Below are 18075 nucleotides of genomic sequence, written 5' to 3'. Positions count from 1 at the left end.
CAGATCCCTGGCAATGTGAGGCAGCAGCACTAGCCACAGAGTCACTGTGCTGCCCATAGCTTTGGGGTTCTGCTTTGTCTTTGTAGTTTCTGACTGGCTGTCGTCTCCTGACATTGTTGGACCACACCCCCTGCAGCCTCCCTTTCCCACTTCTCCAGCCCTGAGCACATTGGTTCCTGAATCCTGCTGCCAACTGCAGAGAACAGAGACGATCTCTGTCACTATTGTCCCTTACCACCACCACCTCCTCCCCCCCCCCCCCCCCCCCCAAACTTTGTTCTTCCTCCCACCACCCAGCCAGTTAGCTCCTCCCCCCTGCAGCCCTCTCTCAGATCCTCTTTACCTGCGTGATTCACACTCATACCCACCTGATCCTGTCCACTGACCCAATGAGAAGGCTCTGTCTGGAGATGAATGACCATTACCCGGAATAAAAAACTGGTTAAGTTTTCCCCTGATGTGTATGCAGCCTGGCTTCCAGCTCCAACTCTGAGCTGAAGGTCTTCCAGCATGTGTTTGCTCTCATCCAGAGCCTCCCACCTTCTGCAAAGCAAAAGATAAGTTCCACCCAGTACGCTCCAATGCATGTTGTATAACTGCTCAATTGTTTTTAGTGGCCAAGCAGAGGCTGATAGCCAAGTTCGGAACCCATGAGGATGGTCTCAACAGGGACCTTGGGTCACTCCACTACATTATACACTCACACGCTCTCTTACATACACATGGTCTCTCAGACACACACATACAAACACACCCCACACACGCCTTCTCAGAGGCTTATACTCCATCACACAAACGTTACCAAGCATGCACACTTGCAAACACATACACATGGGTCTATGTGGTGAATTTGCATTTGCAGATACATTCGATGTGCGCTTTGAGCAGAAATCGGCAGGTAGTCAATCCATGTATTATTTTATAAATTCCTACTTTGATAATAGAACCATTCTGATTCAAGATTTGGATACAGACACACTCAAACTTCACACCTTTCATACATTGTGAGAGCTGAGATGTCACCTATTTTTATAAAACCTTAAGTCATCTCGAGACTGACTTAAAAAATATTCTGGGATTTATACATTAATGAAGCAAAACCTGCAACCTATTCTAAAAGATGAAAGACTTAACAGCAATCCAGGTTTTTTTCAATATATCATTTCTGTTGCATGACACTGTGATCTTTTGCTTTAAATTCTGTGTCTTATGATCCTGCTCCACAGCTACCTAATGAAGGAGCAGTACTCTGAAAGCTAGTGCATCCAAATACACCTGTTGGACTATAACCTGGTGCTTTTTAACTTTACCCACCCCAGTTCAACACCGGCCCCTCCACATCGTTTCTAGTGAACTCGGCCCACACCCTTTACTGCTGCCAGTAAACTTTACAATGCTGATGAAATGGTGCAGTACCTGCACTCCTGAAAAATTTACAATTTCTAACGATAGTAGCTACTCATTCACTACTCCATCTGATACACGACATTGGAAACTTAGTGCAGGAGGCTGAAAGAAATGAGCAGCTTTAAAACAAAAACCATTTGGAGCTCAAAGCTTTCAATGAGAGCCTGAACCCGACGTTAAGTTCAGGTAAACTTTACTGTGACCAACTTTGTTACAGCTTCAGATTCCCCCCAGCAAAAAGGCATAGAAAAAGTAGTTCTTTTTAAAAAAACAGCTCAAGGTCAAAGCGCACACACTCTCCACACCCAACACCACCACCAACCCGTTGCTCCTTCAATCCTCCTGCAATGGCGCGTGAACTCGCTGGTGGCTCCGCAGGTTGAAGAAGCGTGTGAAACCCTTCCCACACTGAGAGCAGGTGAAGGGCTTCTCGCCCGTGTGGACCCGCTGGTGGTTCAGCAGGTTGGAGGAATTGCTAAAAGCCTTCCCGCACACGGTGCAGGGGAACGGCCTCTCCCCCGTGTGGACCCGCTGATGGGTCAGCAGGTGGGAGGAACTGTTGAAGGCCTTCCCGCACTCTGGACAGCTGAAGGGTCTCTCCCCTGTGTGGACACGCCGGTGGGTCAGTAGGTTGGAGGAATTGCTGAAGGCTTTCCCGCACTCTAAGCAGCTGAAAGGCCTTTCACCCGTGTGGACCCGTTGGTGGTTCAGCCTGTAGGAGGAACTGCTGAAGGCCTTCCCACACTCGGGGCAGCTGAAGGGCCTTTCCCCGGTGTGGACCCGCCGGTGGGCCAGCAAGGCAGAGGAATAGCTGAAGGCCTTCCCACACTCGGGACAGGAGAACGGCCTCTCCCCCGTGTGGACCCGCTGGTGCTTCAGCAGGTCAGAGGAATTGCTGAAGGCCTTCCCGCAGTTGGGACAGCTGAAGGGCCTTTCCCCTGTGTGGACCCGCCGGTGGGTCAGCAGGGCAGAGGAATCACCGAAGGCCTGTCCGCAGTCAGGGCAGGAGAATGGCCTCTCCCCTGTGTGGACCCGCTGGTGCTTCAGGAGGTCGGAGGAATTGCTGAAGGGCCTTTCCCCCGCCTGGACCCGCTTGTGGGTCAGCAGGGTGGTGGAACTGCTGAATGCCTTGCCGCACTCAGGGCAGCTGAATGGCCTCTCCCCTCTGTGGATCTGGTGGTGCTTTAGCAGGTCAGAGGATTTGCTGAAGGCCTTCCTACAGACTGGGCAGGAGAATGGCCTTTCCCCGGTGTGGCTGCGCTGATAAGTCTCTGGGGCAGACGGGGCATGAAAGCCTTTCCCACAGTTACCACACTTCCATGGTTTCTCCACAGGGCGGGATTCCTCCAGTTTCTCCATGGCTGAAGCTTCAGCTGTACGCAAACACTTGTACAGCCCCTCCCCACTGTGAATTCATGTTTTCAGGCCGTATAGCTGTTACACGCTCCACGCTCAGTGCGCTGCAACAGTAGGGTCTCTCATCTAGTCCCATTGATGCTGAAAAAGTACTCAAACAAGAACCAAAAAGTTTGTTTCCTTCTCACAGAATCATGGTTGAAAATTGTTGCGGTCCTGATGAATTGGGTGACTGTCAGACATTGATGTCAAAGTGAGGACTGCAGTCGCTGGAGAGTCAGAGACAAAAAGCGCAGCACTGGAAAAGCACAGCAGGTCAGGCAGCATCCGAGGTGCAGGAGAGTCAATGTTTCCGGCATAACGCCTGTACCTGTTCATTTTGAAACTTCTGTCTTCAGATCTTCAAATACGCTGCAAAAAGAAATTATAAAATTCATCACTGTCAGTGCAGGGTAGAAATTCAGAACAAGCAATTCTACTTTCTGCAGAATATTCTTTTCTTATTTCACAAAATTGAAAACACCATCCCACTCTCTCCCCCTCTGTTCTCACTCTGCTCTAATCAATTCTTACGGGGCAACCAACAAGGTGACTTTGTCACTGTATAAGTTCAAAATTAATATGAAAGAAGTCTTCGATAAGCTGTTGGCACTTAGAAGTTGACAAGGCACTGGGACTTGATGAAATATATCCAAGGATCTTGAAGAAAGGGACGACAGAAATTGTGGGAGCATTCAACATAATTCAACAGTCTTCCATGGAATTGGAGGAAGTGACTGGAAAACTGCAAACACTTTAGCCTTGTTTAAGAAAGGTTGTAAAGATATACTCAGCAATTAGAGGGCAGCCAGTTTAAATTTGGTGGAAAAGCAGAAATAGTTATTCTGGTCAAAATTTGTAGTCACATGGAGAAAGGTGGATTAAGAAGAGCCAGCGTGGGATTGCTGAAGGGGACATTGCATTTAATTAACTTGATGGTGTTTTTTGCAGAAGTTACAGGCTTGACGAGGATAACACCTCAGCTCTCCTCTTTGTTATCCATCCTGGCTGTCCTCGGGAGTCTGGTACACCTACAGCCTTGACGTAATGCTGAATTTGAGGGGATTAAAGCACTAAAGTGTGACTTCAAATTACTTGGCTTCACGGGTTTTGCTATCATATCTCTCCCATAAACGCTGACAGAACAGGCTGTGTGCAGGAGTCTGCTGGGCACCATCTTCATTAATCAAAAGGGAAAGAGCTATTGATTCAGCACCTCAGTAAATCTTGAGGCAGTCTTAGCTCCTATGCACGTGTTGGGATACATGTAAGGAGATGTTTATATTTTGCTTCTGTACTTAGAATTCAGAAATTGAAGCCAGTGTACATTTTAAAAATATTCAAGATTAAAAGTACAGAGGAGATCAATATTATACAACAATCCAACAACCCCGTCCCAAGACAACATGCGCCTGACCCTCACAAAGCTGGCGGCCGGTTGCCCGGGCAACCCGAGAGCTTCTTCGCCGGTGAAGTAAACACTGGGCCTGCGGGGCTTCTATTGGAGGCCTGAGCCTCCCCCTAGGAGTTTATAAACTCCCCAGTCTCCCTCCTCCCGCGGTTCCCAATCCTACCCTGTCTCACTGTCTCCTCTCCCCGGGAGCAGGAGCCAGGTCTTGGCGCTCGGGCCTGGCGACTTCCCCGGGATGTTCCTGAAACCTGGTCCTGTTCTGAAGGAGGATCCCCGGACCCGAAACACCTCCTCACATTCCTCCCGACACGTGCTGCCGGACCTGCTCAGCTTTTCCAGCGGCTCCTGTTCTTGTTCCTTCAGCCGCCGGCGCCATTCCTCTCCCACACTCAGTCACACTGTCTTTGTCCCATTGCACATGCGCCAGCTCAGGGGGCGGGTCCCTCCTGGTGACGTCATCACCGCCGAAGTGGCGCGGTCGGAGGAGTCCTCCAAGAATTCGGTGACAATGGGGGCGGGGCGATCGCTTTCCCCGCCCACAGCCACTTGCAAGGTGAGTTTCTTTTAAGTTTGAACGTATTTTCTTTCAATTTTCAGAAATGTTATTCCAGACCTCTGGAAGGCTGAAGCATTGAGAAACTTTCAGACATAAACAAACGGATATGAATAAATTTCATAAAAATAGGTAAGGTAAATTGCGAAATAAACCCAACACAAAATATCAAAAAGAATAGCAAGAGCTTGTATTGGAATGCTGAAGGGAACAGAATCGCTGAAGTAAATGTTGGTCCCTTGGAAGGTGAAACCGCTGAGTTAATGGGGGAACACTGAAATAGCAAAGCTGCTAAATCAAAACTTTCCTCAGCTTTCACATTGGAGGACAGCAATACTATCCCTATTGGAACAGGCAAGTCAGAGGCTGTAGAAAGGGTAGAACTTAAACAATCAACGTCGATAGGTACACTATCGGGATTGAGGGCGGACAGGTCCCCTGGGCCTAATGGCCCACATTCTAATGTACTAAAGGCAGTGGATACATTAGTTACAATATTCCAAAATTCCTTGGACACAAGAAAGATTTATTGAGTTTATTTAAGACTGAGATAGGTAGATTCTTGATTGTCAAGGTGATCAAAGGTTACGAAGAGAAAGCGCCAGAAAGGAGTTGACTTCAGCCATGATTGGGTGACGGAGCAGACTTGCTGGGCTGAATGGCCTCTGATATCTTATGAATCCACTGGAGTGGAAAAATACTAATGTAACACCTGTATTCAAAAAGGGAGAGAAGCAATACGTGAGAAATTGCAGACCAGTTAGTTCAACAGCTGTTAATGGGAAGTTGTTAGAATCAATTATCAAGGAAGCAATATCAGGATGTTTGGAAAGTCAAAACTCTTTAGATAGCTCCTTTCAAACTACTACCGTTAAGAAGGTCAAGAGCAGCAGTTACATGGGAGACCATTACCTGCAAGTTCTGTTCAAAGACACTCACTATTGGAGCAGCACACTCATCTCAACATACAGAGATTACAAAGATAAAGATGGGAGAAACCATTGGAGAGATTTGAAGACTAAAATGAGAATTTTAAAATTTGGTTGTTGCTTGAATGGGCACCAGCACAGGTCAGTGGACACATGAGCCACAGAGGAATGAGAATTGTTGCCATGATACAAGAGCAAAGTCTTAGATGATTTCAAGTTTACAGAAGGGCAAATGCGTAAAATTATTGATTGCAGCAGTGAAGTAGTCAAGCCTGGATGTAAGGAAGGGACCAAAGATGATTCCGGCAGCAGCAGCTACTTTGGGAATGGGACAGGCTCGAATGAGATGACAGAGGTGGATACAGGAGGCTTTGTGCTGGCACAGGTCAGAAGCTCCTCTCAGAATCCAATGCAGCAAGTTATGAACAGCCTGGCTGAATCTGAGAGTTATAAGGGAGAGAATGGAGGCTGAGGAATGAAGATGGATGCAAAAACTGGAAACCAGTGGCTTCATTCTTCCCAGTGTTTAATTGGAGTGGATCCATCAATATGAAGAATTTCAGCAACCAGATTGGAACATGAAACTGGTGAGTTTTGAGAAGGTTTGTAGCTCAGGGTGAGGTTCTGGATGTAGGTTTGCTCACTGAGCTGAAAGGTTCATTTTCCATCACTATACTCGGTAACATCTGCAGTGAGCCTCCAGATGAAGCACCAGTGGTGTAGCCCACTTTCTATTTAGATGTTTGGGTTGGTGATGTCATTTCCTGTGGTGGCATCATTTCGTATGGCAATGTCATTTCCTGTTCTTTTTCGGGGGGGGGGGGGGGTGGGTGTAAATGGGATCCAAGTCAATGTATTTGTTGATAGAATTCTGGTTGGAATGCTATGCTTCTAGGAATTCTCATGCGTGTCTCTGTTTGGCTTATCCTGGGGTGGATGTGTTGTGCCAGTCGAAGTGGTGTCCTTCCTCATGCATCTGTAAGGATACTAGGGATAGTGGGTGATGTCTTTTTGTGGCTAGTTGATGTTCATATATCCTAGTGGCTAGTTTTCTGCCTGTTTGTCCAATGTAGGGAACACCACATCCATCCTCGGATAAGGGTCTGTTTCTGTGTTGTCTGACTTTAACTCTTCTTTTACTGGTCATCACAACCATTTTCTTGCCTTCCCCAATGCCCATCCAATTCATTGTTGTTTAAAATATCAGATGAACTCAGCCTTGAATGTATTCAGTGACCCCATACCTGCAGGAAGACATCCCCACTTCTGAACTCAGTTCCTCTTGCTAATATACCACTTGCCTTGCGCATTGCTTGCTGCACCTGTCTGACAACTGGCATTGATTGGTGTAGAAGAACATGTTGCTGGAAAAGCACAGCAGGTCAGGCAGCATCCAAGAAGCAGGAGAATCAGCCCAAAACGTCGATTCTCCTGCTCCTCTGATGCTGCCTGAACAGCTGTGCTTTTCCAGCAACACTCTCAACTCTGATCTCCAGCATCTGCAGACCTCAATTTCTCCTGGTGTGAAAAAACGCTGAGACCTCTTTGTCCATCCACACAACATTCCTGATGAAGGGCTTGTGCCTGAAACATCAACTCTCCTGCTCCTCGGATGCTGTCTGACCTGCTGTGCTTCCAGTGCCACATTTTTTGACTCTGATCTCCAGCTTCTGCCATCCCAATATATGATCATTTAAACAATGTTTTGTGCTGTTTTCTTTTTCCACAACACCGGCTATAACTTCACACTGAGGTAATACATTTGCCATGTGTTTGCCAATTGAGACACAGACTTGGACCAACTTTTCCAGTCTGTCCCCTCCCTGGATTCCCTCCCTTTGCTTTTAGTTGCTTCAAGTCACAAATTGAACCCCAACATGAAAAAAAAGAGTAGAAGAGGGGGAGAGAAGAGAGATCGCTGTGCTCACAGATGTTGGACAGAGGAAGTTCCAGTCTGTGGTGAATCTCAATCTTCATTCATAGAGAGAAGCAGCAGCAGCTTGAGAAGCTAATGGTCCACCTTCAGACAATAGAGAGGCTGTGTTTAACAAGAACACTAGACTCCTACCGGTCCTCCAGTACTCCTCATTGGTCCATCAAAACAACATAGCGCCGTTTTTGCGGACAGCTACAAGCATGCGCGGTGTTTTTGCTGACACTGAGGAGCATGCGTAGTAGACTCTGTGGAGATGGAGTTACTGACAGTTTCTAACTATCCAAAGGCCAATGGGAGAAAAAAAAGATAGAGCCACACTGCTGTAGGTCTGGAGTCAGTCATGCGTAAGCCAGACCAGGGAAACAATGCAGCTGGGACGGCTGAGTGAATCCTTTCCCCTAACAACAGTTTCCTTCCCTAAAAAGGACATGAGTCAGTCAGATGGGGGTTTTCTTTGCCCCGAAAAATGGTTTCATCGTTAAATACTGAACTCCAGGTTTCTGACCGAATTCCAATTCCGTCATCTCCCGCGGCAGGATTCGCCGGAACTGGGTTGTTAGTCCAGTTGATAATGGCACTAGGCTGTCATTCCTTCAACCCCCTGCGATGGCAAATGAACTCGCTGGTGCCTCCGCAGGAGGGAGGAGCAGGTGAAGGCCTTCCCGCACTCGAGGCAACTGAAGGGCCTCTCCCCTGTGTGGACCCGCCGGTGGGTCTGGAGATTAGAGGAATCGCTGAAGGCCTTCCCGCACTCAGGACAACTGAAGGGGCGCTCCCCCGTGTGGACCCGCCGGTGGGTCTGGAGATTGGAGGAATCGCTAAAGCCCTTCCCGCAGTCGGGGCACCCGAAAGGCCACTCCCCCGTGTGGACCAGCTGATGTCTCAGCAGGGCAGAGGAATCACTGAAAGCTTTCCAGCACTTGGGGCAGCTGAACGGCCTCTCCCCGGTGTGGAGCAGCTGGTGCTTCCTCAAGGTGCCCACTTGACTGAATCCCTTCCCACACTCGGGACAGCTGAAGGGCCTTTCCCGCGTGTGGACACGCCGGTGGGTCAGAAGGTGGGAGGAATTGCTGAAGGCCTTCCCGCATTCGGGGCAGGGGAATGGCCTCTCTCCTGTGTGGACCCGCTGGTGGGTCAGCAGGATGGAGGCCCGGGTAAAGCCCTTCCCACACTCGGGACACCTGAAGGGCCTCTCCCCTGTGTGGCGCCGCTGGTGCCTCAGCATGGAGGCGGCCTGGGTAAAGCCCTTCCTGCACTCAGGGCAGGAGAATGGCCTCTCCCCCGTGTGGACCAGCTGGTGCCTCAGCAGGGTGGAGGCCTGGGTAAAACCCTTCCTGCACTCGGTGCAGGAGAATGGCCTTTCCCTGGTGTGACTGCGCTGATGAATCTCTAGGGCAGACGGGACACGGAAGCCTTTTCCACAGTCGCCACACTTCCACGGTTTCTCCACAGGGTGAGATTCCTCAGGATTCTCCATGGCCAAAGCTTCAGCTGCACACAAACACTTGTATAGCCTCTCCCCACCGTGAATTCCTCGTTCCAGGCCGTATCACTCTTCCAGGCTCCACATTCAGTGCGGTTCAACAGTGGGTCTCTCATCCAGTCCCACTGATGCTGAAAATGTACTGAAACAGGAACCAAAAAGCTTTGCTCCTTCTCACAGAATCTAAGTTGAAAATTGCTGAGGTCCTAATGGATTGAGTGACTGTCAGATATTGATGTCAAAGCGAGGATTGCAGATGCCGTACTGCGAGTCGAGAAGTGTGCTGGAAAAGCACATCAGGTCAGGCAGCACCTGAGGAGCAGGAGAGTTGATGTTTTGGGCATAAGCCCTTCATCTGTTGATTTGAAACTTCTATCTTCAAATACTCTGTAAAAAGAGATTACAAATGTCATCACTGTCAGTCCAGAATAGAAACTCAGAATAAGCAATTCTACTTTCTGCAGAATTTTCCACAAAATTGAAAGCACCATCCCACTCTCTCTCTCTCTGTTCTCACTCCCTTTTAACTAATTCTCCTGAAGGTTCTGATTCAGGATCTTACTGGGGCAGAAAAGCAAAAATATCAAGACTGACATCTCTCTGAAGTTTGGATAACTCCACCTGAAAGTTAATATCTTCCACGACATTGGGATGCTGCTGAGAGTGAACAGGTCTAATTTTGGGAAGCAAACAAAAATGTTAATTCAGGGTGAACCTGCCATGCAGCTTCTTGAGGAACAACCAGATACAAAATGGTTAACGCCCCCAGGAAGAGGGGAACAAAATGAGACATCAAGGCGTTAACACTGACACCAGAGAGAAACTGAACACACAGATGTGGCAAACATTAGTGGAAAGCCAGAGTCATAGAGATATACAGCACAGAAAATGACCCTTCAGCCAAAGTCTTCCAGATATCCTAAATTAATCTAGTTGCATTTGCCAGCACTTGGCCCATATGCTTCTTAACCCTTTCTATTCATACACCAATCCAAATGTCTTTTACATACTGTAATTGTACCAACCTCCATCACTTCCTCTGGCAGCTCATTCCAAACATGCACCAGGCTCTGCATGAAAAATTTGCCCCTTCTGATGCTTTTAAATGTCCACCCCACCCACTCTCACCCTAAACCTTGTTACTACCTCGTCCTGGACTCCCCTATCCCAGGTAAAAGACCTTGTCTATTTACGCGATCCACACCACTGATGATTTTATACAAGTCTATAAGGTCACCCCTCAGACACTGCCGCGCTAGGGAAAACAATCTATAATACCATCTTCACTCACACGGGTAATTAAGATTCATAGCGGAGTTTGTTCACTCCAGTTGCTAAAGTGAACAAATGTCCCTCCCTTCTCTCTCTCGCCCCCAGGATGAAGAGTTGCCCAGACGGAAAGAGTTTCACTCTGAAACTGACAGGGCCACTTCCGCGTTGTGACATCAATAATGATTCACAAGGGCGGACCGAGGCCAACACCCAGCCCCCGCACTGCGCCGGCTCCGGACTCCGGCGTGCGATTGACCCGCATTACGCCTGCTCCAGATGGCCGGCGTCCCACTGACCTGCATTACACGTGCTCCGGAGGGCCTGGATCCGGCTGGCCCTCGCTGCGCCCGCTCCGGACGGAAAGCGTCCGGCTGACCCTTACTGCGCCTGCTCGGATTGGATGGCGTCCGGCTGGCCCTCACTGCGCCTGCTCCGGACGGACGGCGTCTGGCTGGCCCTCACTGCGCCTGCTCCGGACGGACGGCGTCCGGCTGGCCCTCACTGCGCCTGCTCCGGACGGACGGCGTCCGGCTGACCCTCACTGCTCCTGCTCCGGACGGACGGCGTCCGGCTGGCCCTCACTGCGCCTGCTGCGGATGGCCGGCGTCCAGCTGACCCTCACTGCGCCTGCTGCGGTCGGTGTCAGACTGACCCGCATTACGTCCGCTCCGGACGGCCGGCGCTGCCCTGCACAGTTGGGAAAATCCCTTCCCTTCAACAAATCCCCATAGTGTGGAAGCAGGCAATTCGGCCCAACGAGTCCACACCGACCCTCCAAAGGGTAACCCACCCACACCCATTCCTCTACATTCACCCCCTGACTAATCCACCCGAGCCTGCACAACCCTGGCACTATGGGTAATTTAGCATTGTCCAGGTAAAGGTGGATTGGCAAAGTTAAAAATCACACAACGCCAGGTTATCATCCAACAGGTTTATTTGAAAGTAGCAGCATTTGGAGCGCTGCTCCTTCATGTGGTTGTGGAGAATAAGATCATAACGCATAGAATTTATGAAAAAACATGACAGTGCCCTGCCACTGAAATGATCTATTGAACAAAGCTGGATTGTGTAATCTTTCATCTTTTAGAATGTGTTGCAGGTATCACAAATATGTAAATCCCACAATTTCCTGCAAGGCACCTTCGAGATAACAATGGTTTTATAACAAAAGATGACATCTTTCAGTCTGGGGGGATGGGGGGAGGAGAGTGGGGGGTTGGGGGGGAGGAGAGTGGGGGGTTGGGGGGGAGGAGAGTGGGGGGTTGGGGGGGGAGAGAGTGGGGGGTTGGGGGGGAGGAGAGTGGGGGGTTGGGGGGGAGGAGAGTGGGGGGTTGGGGGGGAGGAGAGTGGGGGGTTGGGGAGGGAGGGGGGAATGGCAGAACTAGAGGGCATATGTTTAGGGTGAGAGGGGAAAGATATAAAAGAGACCTAAGGGGCAACCTTTACACAAAGAGGGTGGTACATGTACGGAATGAGCTGCAAGAGGAAGAGGTGGAGGCTAGTACAATTGCAACATTTGAAAGGGATCTGGATGGAATATATGAATAGCAAGGGTTTGGAGGGATATGGGGTGGGTGTGAGAAGGTAGGACTAGATGGGTTGGGATATCTAGTCAGCATGGACAAGTTGGATCGCAGGGTCTATTTCTGTGCTGTACATCTCTACGACTATTTCAGCTCAGACAATGCATGAAAGGTGTGAGATCAGAGTCTGTCTGTATCCTAACCTTGAGTCAGGCTGGTTCTATTTTCAAAAGTTGAATTTACATAATACTACATGTATTGACTGCCTGGAGATTGTTCATTTTAGGAGCAAAATAGAATGTATCGGCAAATATAATGCTGCAAATATAAATTCACTGCAATGGACTTGTGTGTACACACACACACGCATGAGAGAAATAAAAAGTCTATTTCTGTGCTGCATATCACACAGACATTGAGATAACATGCTTTATTTCTGTGGTTGTAAATGTTGTTGTAAATTATAGCTGGGGACTAATAGTTAGATGTAAGGGACAGAATTCCTCAAAATAGGGCACTATAAGAATCCTGGGAGAACCCTATTCTAGTTTACTTACTAGTGAACAAACATTAAGCACGAGGATCTATTTATTTTTAATTTTGATTCGTTTTTCTTGTTTGATTCCCTGCTATGACAACACTGTATCTGAATGGTTAACAGGCTGAGAGATGGTGGGTTGGGTCTCAATTGACCCAATGTTTTATTGTTCCAAATGGTGTAAAAATGGGTGTCAAAGCTTCAGCAGAAATCCAGCAGAGCTGACAGGCCAACATCTTACTCTAAGCGAACAGGGAGATCAACAGAGGAGAGAGAAATCAGGACTTGAAATCTGAGCTGACACCAGACTACCCTGTGATCAATGCTTTGATTAGCAGTGCCAACCCTCTACCTTGACCTCGCTTCCCATTTGACTACCCCCTCAATATTCAGGATCCAATCCTTGTCATCCTGAAGCTGGGTTAGCCATGGGAAAAGCAGGAGTAGGCCATTTGTCCTGTCAGGCCTACTCTGCCATTCATTAAGATCATCGCAGCTCCTCCTCCCTGCATTGTCAAAGCTACCCTTAATTCACCAACCATGCAAAAACCCATCCAACTGTGTCTTCAATATACTGAAGTGGCCTTTACTGCTTCATTGGGCAGAGAATTCCATAGATTCTCTCCTAATGGGTGTTTGAAAGCTACTCCCCCTAATCTTGAGGTCTAGTCTCACCCAACAGCAGAAATGACTGGATAGGGAAGGGCTGCATCCCCAAAGTGCAATGAATTCCCACTTACCCCCAAAATCCCGGACGGACTCACTCACTCAGTTGTTTGCTCATAAATGAAAGATTTCACTGTTACAACTTCTGCTCCCAGTCAGGGCAAAACATCTTTGACAGCTGCTCTGAAAGTCCAATCTTCACAACCACACTTATGAATCATTCTCCTCTCACCTCAAATATGCACCGTCTAGTTTTGGACTGCACCATCCCGGGGAAAAGATCTTGGGTATTCACCCTATCCATGCCCGTTACAACGTCAATGCCCTCAGTCTCTGATGCTCCAGGGAAAATATCCCTGGCCTATTCTCCCTCTCCCAGTAGTTTAAACCCTCCACGTCTGGCAACAACCTTGTAAATCTTTTCCAACCTCTTTCAAAGTTTCACAACATCTTTTCTATATCAAGGAGACTAGAATTGAATGCAGTGTTCCAAAAGTGGCCCAACCAATTTCGTGGACAACGGCCACATGACCTCCCAACTCCCATACTCAATGCTCTGACCAAGAAAGGAAAGCATACTGAATGCCTTCTTTACTATCGTAGCTACCTGAGACTCCACTTTCAAGGAATTATGAACCTGCACTCCAAGGTCTTTGTTCAGCAACACTCCCCTTAACTGTGTCAGTTCTGCCTGGATTGCTTGACCAAAATACAACTCCTCACATTTGTCTAAATTAAACTCCATCTCCCACTCCTCGGCCCAATGACCCATCTGCTCAATTCCCATTTATAGCAAACTCTCTTATTCCCTAGAAGCTGAAAATCTTAATCCCACCTAATTCCTGCTGCATCTCATCCTGAAGGGTCTGGTTCATGCTGATACACAGGCCCACACTCTAATTGAAACATACAGAATACTGAATGGCATGGACAGACTGGATGTTGGGAAGATGTTTCCATTGGTAGGAGAGACAAGAACCTGAAGGCACAGCCTTTGAGTAAAGGGAAGGCCTTTTGGAACTGTGATAAGGAGAAACTCCTTCAACCAGAGAGTGGTGAATCTTTGGAATTCATTGCCACAGAAGGCTGTAAAGGACAGGTCATTGAGAATATTTAAGACCGAGGTAGACAGGTTCTTGAGTATCAAGGGGATCAAGGGTTACGGGGAGAAAGCAAGAGAATGGGCCTGAGAAACTTATCAGCTGCGATTGTGTGCTATCAGCAGACCTGATGGGCTGAATGGCTTAATCTCAGCTCCAATGTGTTATGGTCTCTTGCTGTCCTGGACACAGAGGGTGAGAATTGGGAGCAGGACTAGGACATTTGGTCTTTCGTGCCTGGACCAGTATTGCACAGATCATAACTGGATATGAATATACCTACATTTTGGTGGACAGGCTGGGACATTTTTCATTGGAGCATAGGAGGTTGAGAGGTGACCTTACTGAGGGTGATTAAATCATGACAGATCTAGCTAACGTGAATGGCAGATGTCCTTTCCCTTGGGTGGGGGTTTCAAGATTAGGGAGCAAATTTTGAAGGAGAGAGGAGAAAGATTTGAAAAACATGAGGGACATTATTTTTCATTTTACACAGAGTGGTTCGCGTGTGGAATGAATGTCCAGAGGAAGTGGTGCAGTTATAGCATTTAAAGGACATTTGGATAAGTATCTGAATAGGAAAGATTCAGAGGATATGGACCAAATACTGGTAGGTGGGACTAGTTTAGTTAGAGAACATAGTCAGCATGGACTAGTTGGACTGAAGGGGCTGTTTCTGTGCTGTCTGACACTGTAACTGTTCTATGCTGGTCTTGAAACCATTTTCTTAATATCCCCCATAAACATCCATTTCATTGTTGTTCAAAATATCAGATGAACTCAGCAGTGAATACGTTCAATGACCCCCCTAACAGAAGGAAGACATCCCCACTTCTGAACTCAATTCCTCTTGCTAATATACCACTTGCCTTGCTGATAGCTTGCTGCACCTGTCCGACAACTGGCAGTGACTGGTGCAGAAGGACACTGAGGTCCCATTGTACATCTACACATCATTGTTGACGAAGGGCTTGTGCCCAAAACATCAACTCTCATGCTGCCTGATTAGCTGTACTTTTAGGAGAAAGTGAGGACCGCAGATGCTGGAGATCAGAGCAGAAAATATGTTGGTGGAAAAGTGCAGCAAGTCAGGCAGCATCCAAGGAGCATGAGAATCGACGTTTCGGACATGAGCCCTTCTTCAGGAATGAGGAAAGTGTGGCAAGCAGGCTAAGATAAAAGGTGGGGAGGAGGGACTTGGAGGAGGGGCGTTGGAAATGCGATAGGTAGAAGGAGGTTAAGGTGAGGGTGATAGGCTGGAGTGGGGGTGGGGGCGGAGAGGTCAGGAAGAAGATTGCAGGTTAGGAAGGTGATGCTGGGTTTGAGGGTTGGGACTGAGTCAAGGTGGGGGGAGGGGAAATGAGGAAACTGGAGAAATCGGAGGTCATCCCTTGTGGTTGGAGGGTTCCTAGGCGGAAGATGAGGCGCTCTTCCTCCAGCTGTCATGTTGCCATGGTCTGGCGATGGAGGAGTCCAAGGACCTGCATGTCCTTGGTGGAGTGGGAGGGGGAGTTGAAGTGTTGAGCCACGGGGTGGTTGGGTTGGTTGGTCCGGGTGTCCTAGAGGTGTTCTCTGAAACGTTCTGCAAGTCGGCGGCCTGTCTCCCCAATGTAGAGGAGGCCACATCGGGTGCAGCGGATGCAGTAAATGATGTGTGTGGAGGTGCTGGTGAATTTGTGGTGGATATGGAAGGATCCCTTGGGGCCTTGGAGGGAACTAAGGGGGGGGAAGGTGTGGGCTGAAAATGTGTTGCTGGAAAAGCACAGCAGGTCAGGCAGCATCCAAGGAGCAGGAGAATCGTCGTTTCGGGCATGAGCTTTTCTTCAGGAATCTGAAGGTGTGGGCGCAAGTTTTGCATTTCTTGCGGTTGCAGGGGAAGGTGCCGGGAGTGGAGGTTGGGTTGGTGGGGGCTGTGGACCTGACGAGGGAGTCACGGAGGGAGTGGTCTTTTCGGAACGCTGATAGGGGAGGGGAGGGAAACATATTCCTGGTGATGGGGTCCGTTTGGAGGTGGCAGAAATGACGACGGATGATACGATGTATATGGAGGTTGGTGGGGTGGTAGGTGAGGACCAGTGGGGTTCTGGCCTGGTGGCGATTGGAGGGACGGGGCTCAAGGGCAGAGGAGCGGGAAGTGGAGGAGATGCGGTGGAGAGCATTGTCGATCATGTCTGGGGGGAAATTGCTGTCTTTGAAGAAGGAGGCCATCTGGGTTGTACGGTATTGGAACTGGTCCTCCTGGGAGCAGATGCAGTGGAGATGAAGAAATTGGGAATATGGATGCAACTCTGATCCTCAGCATCTGCAATCCTCACTTTCTCCACATCCCAATGTATCACATTTAAAAACGCACCACCTTTCTGTTTTTCTTGCCACGGCAAAGGCTATAGCTTCACATTGAGGTACTGCATTTGCCATGTGTTTGCCAACTGAGACACAGACCTGGTCCAACATTTCCTGAGTCTGTCTCCACCCCAGAGAATCACTCCCTTTCCTTTCAGCTGCTGCAAATCAACACTATATGAACAGGGATATCGGCTGGGTGCTGGCAAGCGGGACTAGATTAGGTTGCAATATCTGGCCGACATGAACGAGTTGGACCGAAGGGTCTGTTTCCGTACTGTCCATCTCTATGACTATAATTGAACACCAAAATGAAAACTAAATGGAAAAGGGGGTGAGAAAAGAAAGTGCTGTACTCACAGATGTTGGACAGAAGAAGCAAGTTACAGTCTGGGCTGAAGCTCAATCTTCACAGCAGCTACAGAAGCTTATGGTCCTCCTTCTGCATTCAGACAATAGGGGTGCTCTAACTGGCAGGAGGACCAATCTCCATCCGGTCCTCCAGGCTTTACCATTGGTCCATCAAAAGGAAGTCGCGTGCCGTTCTTCGGACTTCGAGGAGCATGCGTACTACTTTGCTGACACCGGTGAGCATGCGCCTTCCTCGCTGACACCTCGGAGCATGCGCAGTGTGCGCTTTGGTGACTACTGTTACTGACAGATGTAAAGGATCGAAAGGCCAAAAGGAGAAAAAACGGCTGGAGCCACAATTTTATTTTTCCCTGTAGCTCGACGTTGTATTCTTTTTGCATTTTGTCTGGCTGCTCAACTTTTGTAAGCCTTTTCACCAGGGCAGATGAAGTTGTAAACTGGAGGGCATCGGTTTAAGATGAGGGGAGAAAGATTTAAAATGGTCCGAAGAGGCAACTTTTTCGCAGAGGGTGGTGTGTGTACGGAATGAACTGCCAGACGAAGTGGTGGAGGGTGGTGCATTTACAATGTTTAATAGGAATCTGGATGGGTATATTAATACTGAGCTGAAAATGTGTTGCTGGAAAAGCGCAGCAGGTCAGGCAGCATCCAGGGAACAGGAGAATCGACGTTTCGGGCATAAGCCCTTCTTCAGGAATGAAGAAGGGCTTATGCCCGAAACGTCGATTCTCCTGTTCCCTGGATGCTGCCTGACCTGCTGCGCTTTTCCAGCAACACATTTTCAGCTCTGATCTCCAGCATCTGCAGACCTCACTTTCTCCCCTGGGTATATTAATAGGAAGGGTTTAGAGGGATATGGTTAGGTTCAGATATGATTAGATTAGATTAGATTCCCTACAATGTGGAAACAGGCCCTTCAGCCCAACCAGTCCACACTAACCCTCCGAAGAGTAACCCACCCAGACCCATTTCCCTCTGACTAATGCACCTAACACTATGAGCAATTTAACATGGACAATTCACCTGACCTGCACATTTTTGTACTGTGGGAGGAAACCGGAGCACTCTGAGGAAACACACGCAGACACGGAGAACATGCAAATTCCACACTGACAGTAACCCGAGGCTGGAATCGAACCTGGAA

General features: G+C 48.6%; 2 protein-coding genes across 6 annotated transcripts; both read right to left on the bottom strand.

Annotated features, from left to right (window-relative positions):
* Positions 1-1293: 1293 nt before the first annotated feature.
* LOC148143847 (uncharacterized) lies at positions 1294-17268 on the bottom strand. 5 transcript variants are annotated; one of them, XM_087974487.1, is made up of 2 exons: positions 16920-17268; positions 1294-3174 (listed from the first exon to the last, which is right to left on the bottom strand). In XM_087974487.1, the coding sequence occupies exon 2, from the start codon at positions 2764-2766 to the stop codon at positions 1741-1743; it is 1026 nt and encodes a 341-aa protein (XP_087830613.1). In that variant the 5' UTR covers positions 2767-3174; positions 16920-17268; the 3' UTR covers positions 1294-1740. The 5 variants fall into 5 exon arrangements, with proteins under 5 accessions (XP_087830613.1, XP_087830614.1, XP_087830615.1 ...); XM_087974488.1 differs by lacking the exon at positions 16920-17268 and adding an exon at positions 10683-10813; XM_087974489.1 differs by lacking the exon at positions 16920-17268 and adding an exon at positions 7203-7522.
* LOC148143848 (uncharacterized) lies at positions 5287-9144 on the bottom strand. Its single transcript, XM_087974490.1, has 2 exons — positions 7624-9144; positions 5287-5478 (listed from the first exon to the last, which is right to left on the bottom strand). The coding sequence occupies exon 1, from the start codon at positions 9106-9108 to the stop codon at positions 8209-8211; it is 900 nt and encodes a 299-aa protein (XP_087830616.1). The 5' UTR covers positions 9109-9144; the 3' UTR covers positions 5287-5478; positions 7624-8208.
* Positions 17269-18075: the final 807 nt, after the last annotated feature.

This window comes from Chiloscyllium plagiosum, unplaced genomic scaffold (genome assembly GCF_037043375.1).
Source record: "Chiloscyllium plagiosum isolate Xiang-an unplaced genomic scaffold, Cpla_swu_hap1 HiC_scaffold_27, whole genome shotgun sequence".
NCBI lineage: Eukaryota > Metazoa > Chordata > Chondrichthyes > Orectolobiformes > Hemiscylliidae > Chiloscyllium > Chiloscyllium plagiosum.
This window is presented reverse-complemented; position numbering and strand designations above follow the sequence as displayed.